The sequence below is a fragment of the Saccopteryx leptura genome, chromosome 6 (genome assembly GCF_036850995.1).
Source record: "Saccopteryx leptura isolate mSacLep1 chromosome 6, mSacLep1_pri_phased_curated, whole genome shotgun sequence".
Taxonomy (NCBI): domain Eukaryota; kingdom Metazoa; phylum Chordata; class Mammalia; order Chiroptera; family Emballonuridae; genus Saccopteryx; species Saccopteryx leptura.
In genome coordinates, this window is record NC_089508.1 from 48483588 (window position 1) to 48505685 (window position 22098).

The 22098-nt window shown below is 43.1% G+C and overlaps 1 protein-coding gene across 1 annotated transcript in view; it reads left to right on the forward strand.

Moving 5' to 3' along the window:
* The first annotated feature begins 281 nt into the window (after window positions 1-281).
* Window positions 282-22098, forward strand: part of PYGL (glycogen phosphorylase L) — a 43495-nt gene continuing 21678 nt past the window's right edge. Inside the window, exons 1-5 of the mRNA XM_066344388.1 lie at window positions 282-740; window positions 5287-5388; window positions 8252-8330; window positions 12760-12863; window positions 19870-20001. Of these exons, the coding sequence (XP_066200485.1) occupies window positions 498-740; window positions 5287-5388; window positions 8252-8330; window positions 12760-12863; window positions 19870-20001 (660 nt within the window). The 5' untranslated portion in view covers window positions 282-497. The remainder of the gene's footprint in view (window positions 741-5286; window positions 5389-8251; window positions 8331-12759; window positions 12864-19869; window positions 20002-22098) is intronic.

Genomic DNA, 22098 nt, shown 5'->3' on the forward strand with positions numbered 1-22098 from the left:
TCACCTTACAGTAACGTGCTTTCACACACAGACATCCTCCTAGAAACCAAAAGCCTAGAGTTGGGAGTGGGGACTAGGACAATTGCTGCCCTCCCAGGTTCCACAGATCCCCAAGGGACCCTCTGAATGGCTACGTGCTTGCCTAAGATCCCACCTTCAACCGCCAGGGGGGCTCAGCCCGGGCCCTGGGCCGCTCCCGCCCCGCCCCGCCCCGCCCCGCTCCATCCGGGCGCGTTGGGTGCGCACACTCGCCGGCAGGGGTCTCCCTGCGCGCACGCCCGCTCCGTGGCCCCAGGTCCGGGGAGGAGCCTGGTCGGACCTTCGCCACCCCGGCCAGTAGCCCCGAGCCGGGGCGGCGCCGCGTCCAGGGGCGGACCCTGAACTTCCCTTCAACTCAAAAGCGGCAGTGGCGAAAGCTGTGGAGCCTCCTCCAGCCGTGTCCTGCCGCCGGGCTCCTCGGGCCTCAAGTCCCGCTCGCTGCGCCGCCCGCCGCCGCCATGGCCAAGCCCCTGACCGACCAGGAGAAGCGGCGGCAGATCAGCATCCGCGGCATCGTGGGCGTGGAGAACGTGGCCGAGCTGAAGAAGGGCTTCAACCGGCACCTGCACTTCACGCTGGTCAAGGACCGCAACGTGGCCACCCCCCGCGACTACTTCTTCGCGCTGGCGCACACGGTGCGCGATCACCTGGTGGGGCGCTGGATCCGCACGCAGCAGTACTACTACGAGAAGTGCCCCAAGGTACCGGCCCGGCTCCTCCAGCTGCCGCGCGGGGGGAGCCCCCGAGGTGACCCTCCCCCACCCGGTTCCTGCCCCGCGTGAGGGGCGCTCCCCGAAATCCGGGGAGGCGTGTCTGGGCGGTGGACGGGCCCGCCCGGCCCAAAGCAGACCGCCCCTGGGGACCGCCTGGTGAGCACAGGCTCGGGCCTCCCTCGCCTGACCACTTATTTCACAATTTTTGGAGCATTGACCCTCAACTTGTAATCAAGAGGTGTCCGGCGCCTACTGTCTGTATGCCAAGCACAGCTCTGGGGCCCTGGTAGTCGGCCCTGAGCAAAACGGACTAAAGCCCTGCCTCGGAGAAGCTTAGTATTTAGGGAAGGGAGACATGGATATAGAGTACGCCAAATGATAATAGGTCAGGGCGGGGGGAGGGAGTTGGAGGAGCATCACTGCCTGTAGAGCCTTTGGAGGCCTAGACTAGAGGATGCTCGACCGTCTGGGGCTTCTAGGGAACTGTCTGAATATGGTGGAAAGGTGGATAGAGGTCCCACTCCGAGGACCGAGCTCTGCCCGCCCCTCCCCGGTTGCGATGAACAGGGTGTGGCGCTCCTGGACTTCCTGATTCCTGTGGGATGGAGGCCTTCTCCCAGGGCATGCTTTGAACTCCAAGATCTACCTGAGAGCTGCTGAAGAAGGGCTCTTCACAGAGCAGCCCTGTCCACTGCGCAGGGGCTGATGGAGGGTTTCTTAGGGGGCTTTTGGGCACACAGAGGGACACTGCCTCCCCCTGCCAGTCTGGGAAGGTGGGTCGGAGAGAATTGAAGAGGACAGCAGGGAGAGGGGTTGTGTTGTGCAGTGAGGGTGAGAGCAGCTCTGGCTGCTGCAGAGAGGTGGGTGTGAGTCGGTATCGGGAGAGGAAAGCTGGTTGGAGGCTATTGGAAAAGGTGAAAGATTGATATATCATGGAGGCAGTGAGAAATACATTAAGAATTTTTTAATATGTAAAGGCATGAAAAAGAAAAGGATAGTCCACAGTCACAATGCCCCCCCCCAAAAAAAAGAAAAACCTGAGCAAAAGAAAGTAAGTTCTCAATAATAAAGGAAACTAACAAAGCTTTCAAATGGAAAGTAACTTCCTCACTCCAGAGGCCTAGGCCTCTATCCCGAGGTAGCAACTGCTGAAAGATATCCTCAGAAAAGACTTTGTGTATAAATATATTTACTATATCTTTTTTAATTTGCATGAGGGGACTTATTGCATTGGAAATTATTTTTTTAAGTAGTTAAACTGGAGAGTGAGATGATGAGCCATATTTTAGGACCTGACCTCCCCCTTAAACCTCCCCCTCCTTACACACACTCGTCTGTAGCATTTATCGCCACGCATCACAGAACACACTCGCCTGTATGTTTCTCTAGCTAGTTTCTTCACAGGGCTCTCCATCCCTGCTTGAACGCTGGTGTAAACCAGGTTTACACTGCACTGGGGTTACAACAGTGAACAAGATTCAGTCCACACGTTAATAAAATAATCTCTGTAACAGCCATTCACCTAAACAAGAGGGCCCTGCTCCCCAGAGCGTGGCCTAGATACAGTTGATGTATCTAAGTTCTCTAGTAAAAGTGCGGATGAATCCCAAATCTGGCTCTCTAGTCTGAATTCTTTTTCAAACAACATCCCTGCACTTCTGAATGCTTTGTGAACAGGCCTAGATCTCCTGTTTCCTCAAACTCAAATCATTATCTCTCCCAGTCCTGCCCCAACTTCTGTGTTTCCCATTCTAATGGCCTTGCAACCTTGATAGTCACCGAGACACAAAACTTCCGTCTTGCCTTTGACTTCCTCCTGTAGTCCCCATTCAACAGGTTGCGAGATGCCAATGATTTCTTCAGGTTCTGTTGAAATTACTCTCCTGCTGTCTCACTTCTCTGCCTATTTCAGGCCCTGGCTACTGGTCTATCCCAGAATTGGTACAACTGGCAGCATGCAGCCAAATATGTTTATGGCTAGCAGACATATTTTGTTCAGCAAGCAAGACATCTTTAAGCAATTTTTAGTGCCTTTGGGCACAACCTGTACACTCCAGTTCTTGGCTGAGTACTCCTCATTGTTTTATGTGACTTCCATTACAGAGGTGTTTTCTCTGCCTGGCTCCTGAAGGTATCTGAGTCAGCAATCCCGGCTCATTCTGTGCATTGTAGTTCCATTAAGTTGACAAAAAATCTTGCCTTTTGCTCAGGTATCATTGGCTCCCATTGCCTGCCACCGTCCTTAATCAAGCACTTAAAGTCCTTCTCAGTGCAGGTGAACCTGTCTTTCCCATCTTCCATTACCCTCCTGGACTACCTTGCTGTCCTGCTAAACCAATGTGCTATCCCATCCATGCCTCTCTCCACATTTCTAGGCTTCTGCCCGCCCTGCACCCTACACCTGGAATGACCTTCTTGCTACTGTCTCTGCTCAACTCTTGCCTCTCCTGCAAATCTCAGTTTTGTCACCGGTTCCCTGTGTCTTCCCAGAAGTACCCAAGTCCTGTGATTAATGCCAGGAATAAAATTTAAATTATTTTTTTTTAATTTTTTATTTATTCATTTTAGAGAGGAGAGGGAGAGACAGAGAGAAAGAGAGAGAGAGAGAGAGGAGAGACAGAGAAGGGGGGGAGGAGCTGGAAGCATCAACTCCCATTTTAAAATCTTTGTTATTGGTATCTCATTTATCTTTGCATGCTTTTTGAAAATGTCCACTTTCTCTAAAATATACATAATTATTAGTGATAGTAATGCACGCATATAATTTTTAAGGTTTTTTTGGAGATGCTGTATATTTTACTACTAGGAGTGTGTAATAAATGTTTAGAGACCACTAACTAAGAGGATGAGGGAGATCTATTTTTCAAGGTCTTATACATCCTCAAATATAAAGTGAAGTCCCTCCAACTATTACTTTTATGAGGAAATAGGAAATACACCTTACATACATGTCTTTGTAAAGTTGGCTGTGAAGTGAAGTCTCTAAATTATCTTAAACAGCAACATTTTCTAGAGACCTTGAAATGTCTTAAAATATCTTAAGTCCATTTTAGCTTGGAATCATTAAAGGAGAGGCAAAGAAATTTGACAGATACAGTCATTACTCCTGGGGGTGTAACTTCTCAACTGCCAAGTGTGGGATTTATATACTGTATTTATAAGCAATCTTTTTATACATCACTAGAAAGTAAACAAGCAGTACATAGTGGTTATATTGAGATCGTGATAATACAGAGAAAAATGAAGAGAAAAAAACTGCCCCCGATGTTATGCAGATGGGTATCTGTGGCTTGAGACTCTTTCCCGTGACAGTGGCCTCCTGTACAAGGGCATCAGCCATGTGATCAGTACCCTGCACTGCTCTGGCCTCTATCTGCCCAGAAAAGATACCTTTCCCCAACTCTGGAACATAGTGTGCAATGAACGACCCACTAACTGTGGATGTTGACTATTCACGTGAAGGCTTAGAATTCAGGTGTTTCACAAAACACAAGTGGGGAAAAGTAAAATTTCTACATTGACATTTTCATATATTTTAAATATATGTATAACTAATGAGTTACATATTGTAATAGACATTGTTGTATTGAACTATATTTATAACTTATTTATATTTTTGGATTGATCAAATACTTTTTAGGGTTTTTTTATTGAGAAATGGGGGGGGGTGTCCCTAAAATTTTAGGTGACTGCATTTACATATTTTTGTTGTTTTGCGTTTGGTGAGAAAAAAAGGAACTGATAGGGAGAAAAAGATATTTTAAAAAGGGATGATGAAGTTACTCACTGATCTGTTCATTAGAAAGAAATCAGTAAACTGAACTTGTATTTTAAAAGGTAAGTCTGACCTTTGCCCCTTTCACTCAACTCTGATAGCATTTACCTGGCTTGTACTATGTCATAGTCAGTTTCTAAGTTGCTAGAGAAATTTCCCATTTCATCAAGAACAAACACCAATAAACCTGAGATAATCTTTTGTTATTGCCAGTTCATGACTTTCTAGAATAATTTAATTCTAAAATAATTAATTATAATATTATTTACAGTAATCAGTCAAGGAGGAATACTTTCTAGTCACTGGGTATATCTGGAAGGAGTTATTCTCTATTTCTTGGATGACTTGGTCACAGCCAACCCTACCTGACTCTCATCTCAAAAATTTTATAAATGAATGATGAGCTATGGCAGTCTGACTTCTGTTTGTCCAAAACATATACTTAATTTATAAGGCTTATGAACAGGAAGAAAAAAAAAAACCACACAGAGTCTGATTTGTTGGATGAGTTTATTTTTTTCTCCCTGGGGGTAAAAGACACGGAACTACTTTGCTATAAATAGGCTATAAAATGGTTTTCCCAAAGCCACTTGTCAGTAACGCTTTTATTTAGAATTCTGTTAATCTATAGGAGTTTTATTTGAACCTGTGCCAAAGTAGTTCTGTCTGTTTGCTTTTTATTGTTGACCAGATGTGTTTATATTGACCAGTAAGGTTGGCCTCACAGAATTAGCATAACCTCTCTTTTCTTTGTTTCAGAGGGTTTATTACCTTTCTTTGGAATTTTACATGGGCCGAACATTACAGAACACCATGATCAACCTTGGCCTGCAAAATGCCTGTGATGAGGCCATTTACCAGGTACATTGTCTCTGTATTTCTCTCATTCTCTCCCCTTATAATTCAATTCAACTGAGGAACCTTGGGGACGTAGCACTTCCCCACCCCCAAAAAAGGTGAAAAGTTACTTCTATAGACATGGCTATTACAAACTATTAAAAATATAAACTACTGGTGATTGCTGACTCAAGAGAAACAAAGCTAGAGAACTAGTTTTGCCTAATAAGAATTTTCTTTTGTAATCAAAGCTCCTGACAGCATTCCCCAGCAAATTACATCTTACAAATTAGCATCTGAGCATGCCTTTTAAAAGTGCTTGACTCCCTGCTGTCAAAATCACAAGCTTTACTTTAGGCTCCTATCTATCTTTTAAAAATGATCAAAGTTTGACTATTATTTGTATTTCAAGACAACATGTGAAAATAATAAGCTTTGAAAATTTTATCATCATACTTTATCTATTGCTAAATGAGATGTACAATATACCTCCTCCTTAAATGAGGAGCTGAGGTCTTAAACCTAATAGGCTAATTTGTTTTTATGAAGATCTATAACTGTTTCTCCCCTGAGCTTGCAGGATCCCCATACCAAAAGCAAGTAGTCCTTGACCTTGGACGTGGCTGAAAGGAGGAATGGGGAGTTGCCGTGACACATGCTAAATGGGAGGCTATTCAAACGGCTCCTTTCCCTTGGCGTGGGCTTGACCCCTCTCGTGGTCAGCTGCTGGTCACTAAGGGCTGCTTTGCTTCACCTGAGTTAGGTAGAGTATTATCTGTGGAAGAACCATTGCTGCTCCCCTTCACTGACTTTTCTTGCTTTCCCCTGACAGTAGCTGAAATAATATACCTCCCAGGGCCTAGCGTATAACCAGGTGGGATGAAGTGACCCCTGTCTATTTGGTCAAAATATATATCCTACTTTAGACTTACTTTTTTAGAATTTAAAAAATCCTCAATGTTAGCATTAGCAGTTAACTTGTACAAGGACCCCAGTAAACTGCTCACACCAGGGAGCAAATTTGAAAGTCCCTTCCACAATGAACAGAAGCAAAGCCATTTTTGAACTCTCAGAGGACTGACTTACCAAGAACGTGTGTGACAAAGCAATTTGTGGTGTAAGGTAGGGATCCAAGTAGGTGGCCGTGGAAACGGGCATCAGTTTCAAGCATGGTTGGTTCCTCTGCATGTATTTTCAAATGTGTCCATTATGTTTCCATCTTAAACATCTCATGTCATGGATTGCCTCACTTTCAGATGAGAATGCACTCATTTTACAACAGGCCATCATTAGCCAATCCTGGGCTGAATTTTTATCTGGTCAGCATAGGACAGGTCATATACTATATCTGCTATCAATTTCCTCACTGTGAGATGACCAGTGCAAAGTGGTCTCGAGGGTTCAGCAGTGCTAATGGCCTCTGGCTGTGCGAATCCCAGCACTTTGGGGGCGGGAGCTGACTGGCAGTCCCCAAGGTCACAGATGCTTCTAGGACCCCACAGCCTTTTATTCAACCCAGAGAGAAGTAGAGGATTTTTAGCTCCACACAGCTAGACCAGCTATTTTTAACCAGTGTGCCACAAGAATTTTTAAAGTATGTGATACCTGACTCTTTTCCCTTATATTGTGAAATAAAAAAAATAACAATAGCCAACAGAACAATAACTGGCATAAGTAAATCAAAATTATACCTATTTTTTTTTGTCAGATCAGCAAAAAGTGTATTTTTCGGTATGCTTCAGAATTTTAATAATTAGTTTTATATATGCCATGAGATGAAAAAGGTTGAAAATCGTTGAGCTAGTCCGCAGGGTTGAGGTTTCCATGTCGGTGTCTGGCCCAGGTCTCATGAGCAGTGACTCACTCACTGGTTTGGGGTTAACAGCCACTGACCCTACTGAGTAAATATGCTGTGGTCCTGAAAGGATGAACTTTACTCCATCCTGGAAAGTTTGACCTCATACCTTTTGATAGTTTTTAAAATCCTTCAGCCTGGTTAGTGTCAGCTTGGTACTGGACTGTTTCTTAGGTTTTTACCCTGACAGCACACACAGACACACACACACAAAAAAAAAAATCAAAAAATAATAATAGGTTAACATTTAGTGAAGAACATCTGCCCAGGAATAATCTAAATGGTTTGTTTGTATAATCTCATTTAATTCACAACAATCCTATATGTGGTACATATTGTCGTCCAATGAGGACTTATCTTTTAAATAAGAGAAGTGAGGCATAGAGAGATTTTTTTTTAATTTATTTTTATTTTTACAGAGACAGAGTCAGAGAGAGGGATAGACAGGGACAGACAGACAGGAATGGAGAGATGAGAAGTATCAATCATTAGTTTTTCGTTGCTCATTGTGACATCTTAGTTGTTCATTGATTGCTTTCTCATATGTGCCTTGACCATGGGCCTTCAGCAGACCAAGTAACCCCTTGCTTGAGGCAGCGACCTTGGGTCCAAGCTGATGAATTTTTGCTCAAACCAGATGAGCCCATGCTCAAGCTGGCGACCTCAGGGTCTCGAACCTGGGTCTTCTGCATCCCAGTCTGACGCTCTATCCACTGCACCACCGCCTGGTCAGGCCATAGAGAGATTTATTAGCTTGCCCAGAGTCATATAGCTAGGAAATGACAGAGGCAATAATGGACACTGAGAGCCCACAGTTCTCTACCAGTTGCTGCTACGCCATCTCGTCGGTTCACACTGCAGTCACCAGCATCTGCAGTGGGCATCCAGTGCCAGAACAAGTTGCCGGGAAGGTGGTAGGATTGAGTACACAGATAAACCTGGATACCTGACCCAGAGCTTTAGGAAATGATCATTCTCTGCAATGGCCTGCATCTGTATCCACATCCAGTGATGTTCCCCTTTCCTCACCAGCTTGGCTTGGATATGGAGGAGTTAGAAGAAATCGAAGAAGATGCTGGGCTTGGCAATGGTGGTCTTGGGAGGCTCGCTGGTAAGTGACATGGTTGGTGTGTCATAGTGTCTGGCCAGTTGATGCCTTCTCAGGTGCCACATAGCCACACTGCTAAGAACCAAACAGGCTTCCTAGAAGTGCAAGATGTGACCTGGTTATAGATGTACTTGTTTTTGAGTTTGCACTGTGGTTTGATCAGTTCTACACAAACAGTAGAGAAGGGAACTTAAACAAAAGAGACATTGCTTAAAACTCTTAGAGACATTGCTTAAAGCCTTAAGGTTAACCAGATCCTTCCTGCACACATAAGGGTTTCCCAAGTGGCCCCTTTACTTCACTGTTATGTTCACAGCTACTCAGTTCACATACCCGTGTGGTGTGACCTAAGTTTTTTTTGTTTTTTTTATTTTTTTACAGAGACAGAGAGTGAGTCAGAGAGAGGGAATGACAGGACAGACAGACAGAAACGGAGAGATGAGAAGCATCAATCATTAGTTTCTCGTTGCGTATTGCAACACCTTAGTTGTTCATTGATTGCTTTCTCATATGTGCCTTGACCACGGTCCTTCAGCAGACAGTAGCCCCTTGCTGGAGCCAGCGACCTTGGGTTCAAGCTGGTGGGCTTTTGCTCAAACCAGATGAGCCCGCACTCAAACTGGCAACCTCAGGGGTCTCGAACCTGGGTCCTCTGCATCCCAGTCTGACACTCTATCCACTGCGCCACCGCCTGGTCAGGCAGACCTAAGTTATTTAACTGTTGTGGTGTTGTCTTGTGTACTTGACAGTTTGCTTTTTGATTGACTGGTAAGTAATGATACACTTGTTATAGTATTAATATAATCTAGTTCATTAATATTCTTTTCTGTAGGGATGCTATTTGAGTTCTTTGCTTCATTCAGGAAATGGTTTTTCAACAAATATAGAGGAAAACATTAAAAATATAATATCCCTCTGAGCGACAGTTCTACTTCCTGTTATCTGCTGTAAAAAAACAACACTCAACCATGTATGTGTACAAGAAGGCATGTGAGCCCTGGCCGGTTGGCTCAGCGGTAGAGCGTCGGCCTAGCGTGCGGAGGACCCGGGTTCGATTCCTGGCCAGGGCACACAGGAGAAGCGCCCATTTGCTTCTCCACCCCTCCGCCGCGCTTTCCTCTCTGTCTCTCTCTTCCCCTTCCGCAGCCAAGGCTCCATTGGAGCAAAGATGGCCCGGGCGCTGGGGATGGCTCTGTGGCCTCTGCCCCAGGCGCTAGAGTGGCTCTGGTCGCAACATGGCGACGCCCAGGATGGGCAGAGCATCGCCCCCTGGTGGGCAGAGCGTCGCCCCTGGTGGGCGTGCCGGGTGGATCCCGGTCGGGCGCATGCGGGAGTCTGTCTGACTGTCTCTCCCTGTTTCCAGCTTCAGAAAAATGAAAAAAAAAAAAAAAAAAAACAAAAAAAAAAAAGAAGGCATGTGAAAAGAAATTGTTACAGTATTGTTTTTAAAAGCAAACTGTTAGAAATAACCTAATGTCCCTCAATAGGAAAATATGAAATAAGTAGTGGAACAATCCATATTATAGAATAATATGCAGCAATAAAAAAAATAAAAGAAAATTGATCTATAGGGTAATGCCCTGGATAGACCTCTGGGGGCAGGGGGAGAAGCAATTTGCATTAAAAGCCATATAGCATGCTACTATTTGTTTTTTAAAAACTAATATTTTTCATACAATACAATATACAAATGATGTATTATAGAATTGTACACCTGAAACCTATATAATTTATTAACCAATGTTGCCCCCAATAAACTCAGTTTTAAAAACTAAAATTAAAAGATAATTTTAAAAAACTAGTATTTCTGTGTACATTTTTATGTAAATTCATAGTCTGGAATTTGAAACACTAAATTCCTTATGATCTTCCATAGAGAGGAAGTCAGAATTAGGGGTGGCAATCAAGGTGGATGCTAGTCCAGTTTGTAACATTTTAATTTTTGTTTTTACAAGGAGGATTATTCATTTATTTCTTGTGAAACTTAAATTTAACAATAAAAGTGTGCTACCATATATGTATGTATCAGATTGTACTCTCTGAAAAATAAATATCTATTTTCTCTTTTTTTAGAAATGGTTCCAAAATCTCTTCATTTTACACAAATCTCCAACTTACTGGAAATCCACTTGCATGTGTTTCATATTGTTTCATCCTTACTATGTTAGTTGCAGTGTGCTTTTTTTTTTTAATTTTTATTTTTTTTCAGAGACAGAGAGAGAGTCAGAGGGATAGACAGGGACAGACAGACAGGAATGGAGACAGATGAGAAGCATCAATCATTAGTTTTTCGTTGCGCGTTACGACTTCTTAGTTGTTCATTGATTGCTTTCTCATATGTGCCTTGACTGCGGGCCTTCAGCAGATTGAGTAACCCCTTACTGGAGCCAGCAACCCTGGGTCCAAGCTGGTGAGCTTTTGATCAAGCCAGATGAGCTCGCACTCAAGCTGGCGACCTCAGGGTCTCGAACATGGGTCTTCAGCATCCCAGTCTGACGCTCTATCCACTGCGCCACCGCCTGGTCAGGCTAGTTGCAGTGTGCTTTAATGTTGCCCTTAATAATAGAAAAAAAATGCCTTTGGGATACTTGCTACCTGGTGAAGTCATTTGTCAGCTAGTTTAGGAGGCTTTCCGTGGGCTGTAGGAAGACCAGCAGAGCCAATGGCATGCACTTCTAAGAATGACAACCAGCCAGCCTTTTTTTAAATGTATAGCCCCAGACCTTCAATATTTGTTGACTGGGTTAACCCCACTCTACGCCTGACGTCACTTCTTCACTTGGCTGGTAAGGTCAAAGAGTAAAGTGGCTAATGAGGTGGAGTCATTCTCATTAGATGGCCTCATCTCTTACCTGACTGAAGATGGTGGGACCCCATTCTGGTCAGGCTCTAAGGATAATTTGATGAAGACCCCGGAAAAGACAGCTAGCCACAGCTCGAAGAGAGCAGGAGCCGGAGCAGAGCCAGGCCACATGACAGGGGCAGGAAAACCATTGTGCTGTTGCCGTAACTCGAAGGATTGGCCATTGGCCTTTGCGGATCTCTGTTTCATGGCTCCACCATGAACCTAACTCAGTCCCTTCCTGGTTGATCTGCAATTCAATGTTCTTTTCCATTTTAGATCCTGCTGTCCATATCCTCATTCTCTGTATATTTCTCAGTTCAAATTCCTAAAGGAAAATCTGGTTCACGTAAGCCCTCAGGTTACACCTGGCCGCCAGGTAGATCCCTGCCCGGCCTGTAGATCGCCTGCTCTGGGTGAGGTGCTCTGTCATTAATGCTCTTGACAACAAGTGACAGAAAACTTAGCAAAAAAAAAAAAAAAAAAGGATTCTACCAACAAGGACGTGTTATCACAGAACAAGAAGTCCAGAGTTCGGGCCATTCCAGGATTAGTCTATTCTGCAGGAAAGTTCTGTCAGGACTGTGGATCTCTGGTTCTTTTGGGTTTCCCCCACGGAAAAACAATGGCAGCAGCAAGGAAAATCTTTCGCTGCACCCAGAAGACTTCCTGGTACCTCTCATTGAGAGTACCTCTCATAGTTGTGCCAAAAGCAGTGACTGGGGAAGGAAATACACGCACTTTGCTTGGCTTAGAGGCTTAGACTAGTCGAGCAAGATTCACTTCTAGTCCAGCCTCCCCGTAGCGTAAGGCCATTTGATATCTGAACAGCATTGGAATTCCTTCAGCCAGAAAGAGAAGCTGCCACAGATGTCCAGCTAGTCAGTCAGGTGGCCACGGGTAAATTATACTCTCCTGGGGCTGTCTTTTCAAGTGGGGAGCTACGGAGACAGCCTCCCTCAGAAAGGGCAGAGTGAGTGGCAGGCACAATAATGGACATTTCTAATGCAGGCCAGCTTCCTTATCTGGTCTCAAATGAAATGTCAACAGGCATACAGTGGTTATTCCTAAATGGTGAGGTAATAAATGATACTTGTTTTCTTTATACATTTTTGTATTTTCTAACTTTTCTATTTTATAATTTAAAATGTTACTTTAAAAATTAATATTTAGCCTGACCTGTGGTGGCACAGTGGGTAAAGTGTGGACCTGGAATACTGAGGTCACCGGTTAGAGACCCCGGGCTTGCCTGGTCAAGGCACATATGGGAGTTGATGCTTCTTGCTCCTTCCGCCTCTCTCTGTCTCTTTCTCTTTCTTCTTCCTAAAATAAATAAAGTCTTTAAAAAAGTAAACTGAAAAACATTAATATTTGTTTTATAATTTAAAATGTTACTTTAAAAATGAATACCCATTATGCAGTAGTCTCTGCACTTTAAAAATATAAATGTGAAAAAAATAAATAAAATAAAATATAAATGTGGTTTCTCACAGAAAAATGTTTCGTGGCTGTCATGTTTTTTAGTGAAAGACCTGAAAATTTAACTGACCTCGATGGCTCTGCCTCTTGCTTGTGTTTTGATTAATGCAGCCTGCTTCTTGGATTCCATGGCAACCCTGGGCCTTGCAGCCTATGGATATGGCATTCGATATGAATATGGAATCTTCAATCAGAAAATCCGAGATGGGTGGCAGGTATGTGAGCCATCTTTCTCGATTTTGTCGTTAAAATACTTCTCCTTTAGAGTGTTCTGGATTATTTATAAATTACAGGCATTTAACATAGAACTTCACTAATTTCCCTTGCACTTGATTGACGTCAGTGAACATTGTCAGTCTACCCCTTTCGGGAGGTACATTCCCTAACGGCAAAGAGCCTGCCAGTATCATTCACCACCGGCTCCATAGCATCTTCTGCAGTGCCTGACTCACCAGCTGCTCCAAAAACATTTATCAGTGACTGTCTGAATGTGGACTGCCTACAATGTGTGACATTCGTTCTCTGCAGCATGCAAAATGGGGAAGCTTATCATTTGATTTATGATCTCTCCCAGTACTCTACCATGGTAGGAAGCATGTGGCTGTTTTATAGGTGAGAAAACTGAGGCTCTTAAGAAATGGAGTCACCTCAGATCACACTGCTGGCAAACATGGGTCCATCCCCAGGTTTCCAGGGACAGGTTTAGTATTCTTTTCTGGGTTCAGTCTTGTCTTCCTTAACATGCCTATCCTACAAGATACATAAGCTCCGGACTCTAATTTTTTTAATAAGATAAAAGCATGCAATCCTGTTAGTTGTTACATCAAGTAAATCGGGCACATTTAATAGGTATCATTATAGTGCTGGGTAGATTTCCACAAGTAGTAATCACTCCACACAAATGACTCTAATTTTACTTTTCTATAACCAAACCAGATTCTTAGGAACTTGCTTCTTATATCTTTGAGAACTCTTTGAATCTACAATTTGCCCTAGTGTGGACAGTTTTCCCTGATGCTAAGTATGATTTAGGCTTTCTCTCTCTCTGCCTTTGTCTCACGTACATACACCATTGACAAAAAGATGCTGGATTAGTTTTCCAAGAAGCCCGAGTTCTCTAAGCCCTTCCCATTGTTCCAAGAGTCAGTCTGAGGGAAGCATGCTCAGGGACTGAATGGGGGACGGAGGCTGGAGCTAACCCCAGGGGAGAGGAAGGATAATGAGCCGAGACTTCCCACTGCCACCCTCTTGCCCTTCTCTCAGTATTCGGACGCTGTCTGGGCCGAGCAGGGAAGGAACTAGAAGATAGGGGACGGTGAGAGACTGCCCCAAGGAAAAAGGCTCAGAAGGAGAATACTGGGAACCTGTTAAAGGATAAACTTCCGAATTTTGCCAAGGACCAGTGTACCCTCATCGACTTCTAAATAAATCAGGAGGCAGCACTGTATAGGAAAACGGGTCAGAGCCCTAATTTGAGATTTCATTTCTAATTGCAACTCATTACCCTGAGGAGGTGTGCCACCTCCATGAGGTCACTGAACTTTTCTGAGCCTCAGTTTTCTCATCTGCATAACAGAGATACCAGCTTCACCGAATTATTATGAAAATATGCAAGATGTCCAGCACACAAACAAGCATTGGATAAAATGTTAATTTTGCTTAAGGAAAGGAGGATGATTTAATAAGTTGTGGTCTTACATAATAAAATATTAATGTAGCCATTAATATTATATCTTTATTAATTTTAATGAAATGGGAAATTATGTTACTTGAAAAAAGGAGGTATAGAATCATGTGGATGGTATGAACTCAACTATCCAAAAGCAGCCAGAAAGATTAAGTGCTAGAAAAAAAATACATTAACACTTCAACAGTCATTATTTTTGGGAGGTAAAATTACAGGTGACTTTTACTATCTTATATTTATACTTCTATATGTCTCATTCCATGAGAAGTATGAATTTTAGAGTCATAAAGAGCTGTAAAAATGAAATAATTGGTTTTCTTTCCCAGTAAAATAATGTAGCATTCCATGGAGAGAAGCTTAGCTAACTAAACAGGCATTTCCAGTATAACCAACATTTTGATGCAACTCACCAAGCAATACAAGGTATCCATTCTCTTTGAAAGTATCTTACATGGTATTCATTATACCCCAGAATGTTTAAGGATTTCATTTCTTATCTTTTAACTACTCTCGTGTGAAAGATTTAAAAGAAACTCAGCAAATCAATTTTTTTTTAATCTTTTTCAGTTTATTTACCCCAGAATTTTACAAAGGGTCACTTACACCTACTACCTTTGTAACTTTGAAATGGTTTTTTTTTTCCAAGAAACCATCCCTTTTTCTACTATCATACCAAGGAAGTATACATCTCTCCTATCAGACCCAGGAATTATATGTTTATTACCCAGTGTTCTTTAAGAAAAGAGACCAAATGGCTTTTGCTAGTCTCCAAAACAAGCCTCACTAGCCACCATCACTTCTTTTAGTATGATTTGAAATTGAGTCAGAAGCACACAAGATTTCACTTGCCACCTCCTTTATCTACCAGGGTCGGATTTTAGAGAGCGTACATAAAACCCGTCATCCCAAAAAGAAACCATTTCCATAAAAAACGAAAAGTATTTTCCAGAAAAGCAGCTGCATCTTCAGGGTGTGGTCACATCCCCACTCACATCAGATATGTCCTTGTTCTTATAACAGCAGATAACAGAGAAGACTGGTGAAAATTATGCAAGCTGAGAAGATTTTTAAAGGTTGATGGGCTTTTAATTTTTAAAGTCTCTTTTCAAGGAAGATTTGCAGTTATAATGTGTTTGTTGTGAAATTTTATTGCTAAAATTCCTGGCTTACCTTCAACTCTAATGGGGATCAGTAGTAGTCCTCTATAAAAATAATTGGCCTCTGGGAGGAAGAGGGGGAAGGATCATTGCAACAACCTCACAGTAAGTTTAACAGCCACACGCCAAAGTTCTGAGTAGAAAGGCACCCACAGTAGGTATCTTGTAGTTGAACCAAAACTGCTGGACCGTTCTCTCTCTTAGACCCATGCCAGACCTGCAATAACTAGTCATGCAAACTTGCCATTAACTGGCAGTCTTTTGGTTACTATTGTTGAATTCTTGCCGTTCCTAGAAACAGTTTTTCAATTATTTGTACCATCAGACAGCAAAGTTTGTTGACTGCTCCTAGTGTTTGCTCCCTGGATCTTCATGTCCTGTGTATCCCACAGTTGAGGGGGAAGCATTTCCTAGAATTCAGTCACTGACAGCCCCCTGAGCTGACCTCTGCTTCCACACTGGCTGGAATGTAGATTGCATTGAGTAATTCCCCCAGGGAGGTGCCAAGTGCAGGCTGCCCCACCCCCGCCGCAGACTGGCACACTGCTCCTCACTCCGCAGAGCCGTGCTGGCTTTGTCTCAGCTCTTTCAGCTGAGCTGCTCAGGTCCCGTAGCCCACTTAGGTGTAAATGAAAGCTCTCCTCCTGTCCTGCCCCTCCCTTTGTATGGCTTGGCATGTTAGTGCATTCAGTAATCGCTGGCTTCATGGAAATCTCAATTTACAGACCACTTTGTTGATTCTCTGGGAAAAAAGCAAGGCAGAGAAGAGGTTTATCACCCTCCAGCAGCATCTGTGGATTTAGTGAGGGCAGTGGGGGGTGGGGGGCACTTCTCTCTTCCTCTGATCTGCTCAGGCCAGCTTGTGGTTACGAAATACCTGTTTTTTCAATTTACCTTAAAAACAAGCTTTGTAAAATTGCAGGACTTATTAACTGATTCCTTGCTGAATCAGAAGGAGATTAAAAATACAGAACAGCTAGCTTAGAGCTCTGTTCTCCTACAGAGCTCATTAACCCAGTGAAATTAAAATCAGCCATTATTTGGCAGGGAAAAATAAGACCTACATTGGAGGGCATTAGGAGTAATCAGCTGACTGATTACTGATCACCCTGTCACAGAGTGAGAGCAACCTCAGACTCCATGGGAGTCTGGAGTGGGCTGGCGGTGGGACAGTGGGAGCCCGTCCTCGCTTCTGGGAGCCCGTCCTCGCTTCTGGAAGCATGTCAGGCAGCTTCAGGGCAGGCAGGACAGCATGATCCTGCTGCAGTTCTCAGCAGAAAATATGTCGTTGGTTCTCCTATGCACTTGATTTTTCATTGGACAACTGTTCCTGCCTCATCATCTTCCTGTTTCCTATAAAACCTTTAGGTGTGTTTTACAACAGTCCTGAGTGCTGAAATGAGGCAAACGGGCCTTACAGTTCTTTCCTGTTACAGGAAGCAGTGTACCCATTGCCCAGAGTTTAAAAACCCCAGACCTGCCCTTGCCTAAATGCAGCATAGAGTGATTTGTAACTCAGGATGTTTTGATCCTTTCTGGATATCCTCACTTAATTGTCTTAGACTTCTAGTTATTAACACAGTTCCTTAGCAGCAGATAAAATTCAGTTGTGTCCTTATTAAATTTTAATTTTTTATCTCTTTATTACTGGAATAGTGGAAGTCTAAATTCTGAATTATAGTTACTGAGTTTACATCACCTTGTAGCTCCTGCTGCACCATGTAACCCTTGGGGAAGTGTTAAAAATGCCGAATTTCAGACCCCACAGCAGATTGACTGAGAGTCTGCGTTTTAAGGTGCAGTCTGCCCATTAGCTCAGATCTAGCTCCAGCCTCCCCTAGGCTTCAGTCTGCATCTGAAACATCCTCCTGACCCTGCGGCTCTCCAGCCCCCAGACCTTCCACCCAAGAATGCTGTTTATGTGAGTCCCCTTTTCATTCATCATTATGCTCATAGTTAATGGGTGGCTTTCTTGCTATAAAGTCATGAGCAGTGTTTCAATAAATGATTATGTATTTGCTTATCTGGTTGTTGACATTAATATTTTGTGTCCTAGCTCAAAAAACAGTAACTGTATTTGCTTCTCTCTCCACATTGTGCCTGGGACAAGCATTGAATTCATATTTAAGCGATCATGAGGCATCCAGTGATGATGTGTCTTAATTCATAAACAGTATCTTCTTAAACTAAAGCTGAATAAATAACCATATTCTAATCTCATTGCCAAGGATACTTTGTACTAAAAAATAAAAACCTTACTATCAGAACATAATTCCATTTTTTAAATATATGTTATATATATTTTAAATCTCACAAATAATATCTTTACATTAAAAATACACTCCCCCAACTTGTTTTTTGTTCTTCTTGATGTTTTTGTTTATTAAAAAACAAAATTCATTTGATATTTAGATATCCCAAATACCAATTATGATTTTAAAATTTTTATAAGAATTTTTGTTATAATTAACATAAATAAATGGTAAAATATTGAAATTTTCAAAATAAATTTCTTACCTCTTAGTATGTGTTATTTTCAAAATGAACCATAATTAATAATCATTATTCAATCAAAATTATATAAGGATTAAATTAAATAAAGACAACAAAATGTAATAGTCTTCTGTACCTCTACTGAAATCAGCTTTATTAAGGGAGTTTTCTATGAGTAGCATTTCTTAACTGATTCTGTACATAACAGGCGCAGAATCTTGACTGAAACCATCATGTAGGACCCGTCATGTCCAGCTCTCCCAACTACGAACATCCTTGGAGGGCTCTCTCTTTCACTAAAGCTGGATACTTGTATTCACCAAAGTTAAGACTTAGGCTCTAGAACACATTCCTAAGGTCACATTTTAGCTGTATCATTTACTATCTGTGCAACTTTGAGCAAGTTACAATTTTCTTGTTTTTAAAAAAGAAATCAGCCCTGGCCGGTTGGCTCAGCGGTAGAGCGTCGGCCTAGCGTGCGGAGGACCCGGGTTCGATTCCCGGCCAGGGCACACAGGAGAAGCGCCCATTTGCTTCTCCACCCCTCTGCCGCGCTTTCCCTCTCTGTCTCTCTCTTCCCCTCCCGCAGCCAAGGCTCCATTGGAGCAAAGATGGCCCGGGCACTGGGGATGGCTCTGTGGCCTCTGCCCCAGGCGCTAGAGTGGCTCTGGTCGCAACATGGCGACGCCCAGGATGGGCAGAGCATCGCCCCCTGGTGGGCAGAGCATCGCCCCTGGTGGGCGTGCCGGGTAGATCCCGATCGGGCGCATGCGGGAGTCTGTCTGACTGTCTCTCCCTGTTTCCAGCTTCAGAAAAAAAAAAAAAAAAAAAGAAATCAGCCCTGGCTGGTTGACTCATCAATAGAGTGTCAACCAGGTATGTGGATGTCCTGAGTTCGATTCCTAGTCAGGGCACACAGGAGAAGTGACCATCTGTTTCTTCCCCCCCCCCACACACACACACCCCTCTTCCTTCTCTCTCTTTCTCTCTCTCTCTCTCTCTCTCTCTCTTCCCCTCCTGCAGCCATGGCTCAATTAGTTTGAGTACATCAGCCTGAGTGCTGAGAATGGCTCCATGGAACCTCCACCTCAGGCACTAAAAATAGCTCAGTTGTGAGCCTGGCTCAAGATGGACAGAGCATTGGCCCCAGGACAGGGATTGCTGGGTGGATCCCAGTCAGGGCGCATGTGGAAGGAAGGCTGTCTCTGTATCTCCCCTACTCTCACTTGAAAAAAAAGGAATCATAGTGTCCTCCTGTAGGTTTGCTATAAGGATTAAATGAAAAAATTCATATAAAACATTTAGAGTAGTATTAACAAGTACTGTTTTTGTTGATTTCAGTTGTAAGACAGTAACAGCCATGAATTGAGATTGACAGAACCAACACTGTTCTTGCCAACAATATTCTCAAGTTGATTTAGTTAAAGATATCTTTTTTTATATTTTTCTGAAGTGAGAAGCAGGGAGGCAGAGAAACTGAGTCCCGCATGTGCCCAACCAGGATCCACCTGGCAAGCCCACTAGGGGGCGATGCTCTGCCCATCTGGGGCATTTCTCCATTGCAACCTGAGCCATCCTAATACCTGAGTTAGAGACCATGGAGCCATCCTCAGTGCCCAGGCCAACTTTGCTTCACTGGAGCCTTGACTACAGGAGGGGAAGAGAGAGACAGAAAGAGAGGGGGAAGGGTGGAGAAGCAGATGGGCACTTCTCCCGTGTGCCATGGCCAGGAATTGAACCTGGAACTTCCACACACTGGGCTGATGCTTTACTACTGAGCCAACTGGCCAGGGCCCAGTTAAAGATATTTTTAATTTGATATAATGAAAACAGCAAGGTCCCCATCTCCTGAAATATACTTCCTAAGACTTATCTTCTTTGCAGGTAGAAGAGGCAGATGATTGGCTCAGGCATGGAAACCCCTGGGAGAAGGCCCGCCCCGAGTTCATGCTGCCTGTGCACTTCTACGGAAGAGTAGAGCACAGCGAGGCTGGGGCCAAGTGGATCGACACCCAGGTATTGAGAGCGTCTGACTCGGAGCATTTTGTATAGTACAGCACAGTGAATATGTAGCTAGAGTATAATGTGTATATAATATTAAGTATAATGTGTTGTATATTGAATAATATATTTTTATAAATAAATATGTTACTCCTCTTGGTGTAACCCACTCATTTTGGAGACAGGAAGCTGAGGCCAAGAGATGAGTGACTTTCCCAAGGTCGAGTGATTCACCAGGGTTGTTTTACAATCAGCTTTACCAGAGATTAATCAATTCTACAATCGTAGTATGTTCAGCTCTACGGGAAGGTGTTGATACCAAGATTGAATAAATTGAAGAGTACTTCCTCACCCCACCACATATATACATTTATTTACTTATAACTTCTCAGGGGTAAATATTTTAAAACTAAAGTAATTATTCAAAGAATTTCCAAAGTTCCTATTCATTGAGATGTCAAAGAATAATGCAAAATATTGCAAAATGTTACTTTGTTATTTGTGCCAAATCATTCCTAGAGAAAAATGTTGATGTCAACAGAGTGTACTTACTTCATGACCACTAGATTTGAGTGTTACTCTGTTGCTGAACAATTCAGTTTTCAGCACCCCCAGTGGTGGCTTGTGCTTTGCTGGCTTCACACTTCCTGGTAAATAACTGCTAGGTATACAGGGCTGCACTGTCTACCTCCACATGAGATATTTGTTTAGCAAATATGGCCTTAGACTAGAATAGATTTATTCACTGGTCATTCTTTAAAAATTAAAGAAAGTAATAAAGATCAAGTAAATGTTATTACTGGAAGGGAAATTTAGTATTGTAATACTGAGTTCAGTTGGTTTGTGGATTAGTCTCCATGAATAAACGCTTCATTTTTGTCTTAGAAGCACTTAAATCCATGTTATAACTAACTGACTTATTAAACTGATGGTCTGTTCTGCTGATTCATGTAACGCTAGTCTCTTTTTAAAAAGTTTTCCTATTAAACTTGAATTTATTCAGCATATGAAGTAACATATTAGAAGCTAAAACTAGGTCATAGTATATTGATAGAATAAACTCATATGGTGATTTCAAGATAGTCTCTCTTTTTTGTTTTGATGAAACAGATTAAAAGTTGCAATTGGTTATAAATATGATCAGGAGAGCTGCAAACAAATCAATTGTTAATATGTCCAAAGAATTCATACATGTATTTGGTATTAAACTAACAAGCACTTGGTATAGATTTGATGTCCAAAACTTCCAGTGACTTCTGATCTGTTTAAATATGTGCTCTTGACACAATCAGTCCTGGAAGCATTCTGTCTGCACTGTTGGTCCCAGTGTTAAGCTACCTTGTATTTATAAAAACCTCTAAACATTTTCATAATGTATCCAGAAATTCAATTAGGGAGACTGTGTTTTCTGTGCCCACAAAGGCAAGATTAGGGGGCAGATGTAATAGAAGGTGAGTGACCCAAACAGTGCAGAACTTTGTAGACTTATGCAAATCCTCACTGATCAGCCCCAGACCTGTAGCAGGTCGGGTCAGAAGACATGAGGTCAGACATGGTGTATGCGTGCTGTGGGCAGCTGCCAGTACACTGAGCAGTTCACGGCACTGTGTCAGGACAGGTCCTCTGGAAGCAGACCCCAGAGAAGTAGAAGTGCAGGTGATATAGTGGGCAAATGTCTGTGGAAGATAAAGGGGAGAGGGAGCCGGAGGAGGTGGGAAGCCTGTCAGACTGCACTATAGGTGTGACACCTTTGACAAACACAGGGGGAATGAGGGGGACTCTCAGGAAGAGCCTCAGACAGCAGCGCAGTTCTGAGCAAGCAGCCAGGCTGATGGAACCTGAGAGTCAGGATTGCTCCCGAGAGGCGTGCCAGCTCTCATTCTCCACAATGGTAGCATCGCAGAGAAAGACGGCTTCAGGTGGAGCCCAGAGGCAGCACTTCTGCCTGAAGTTCTCTAAAGGGACTTCCGAGCCATGTGCTTCCCCAGCTGCCTCAGTTATGCTCCAAGGGTCAGAAGGACAAACTGTGTTTGAACCCAGAATCAACCCACTCTGTAAACAACTTTTCCTGATTGATCACAACTTACTTGAAAAATCACCAGAGACCTTTAT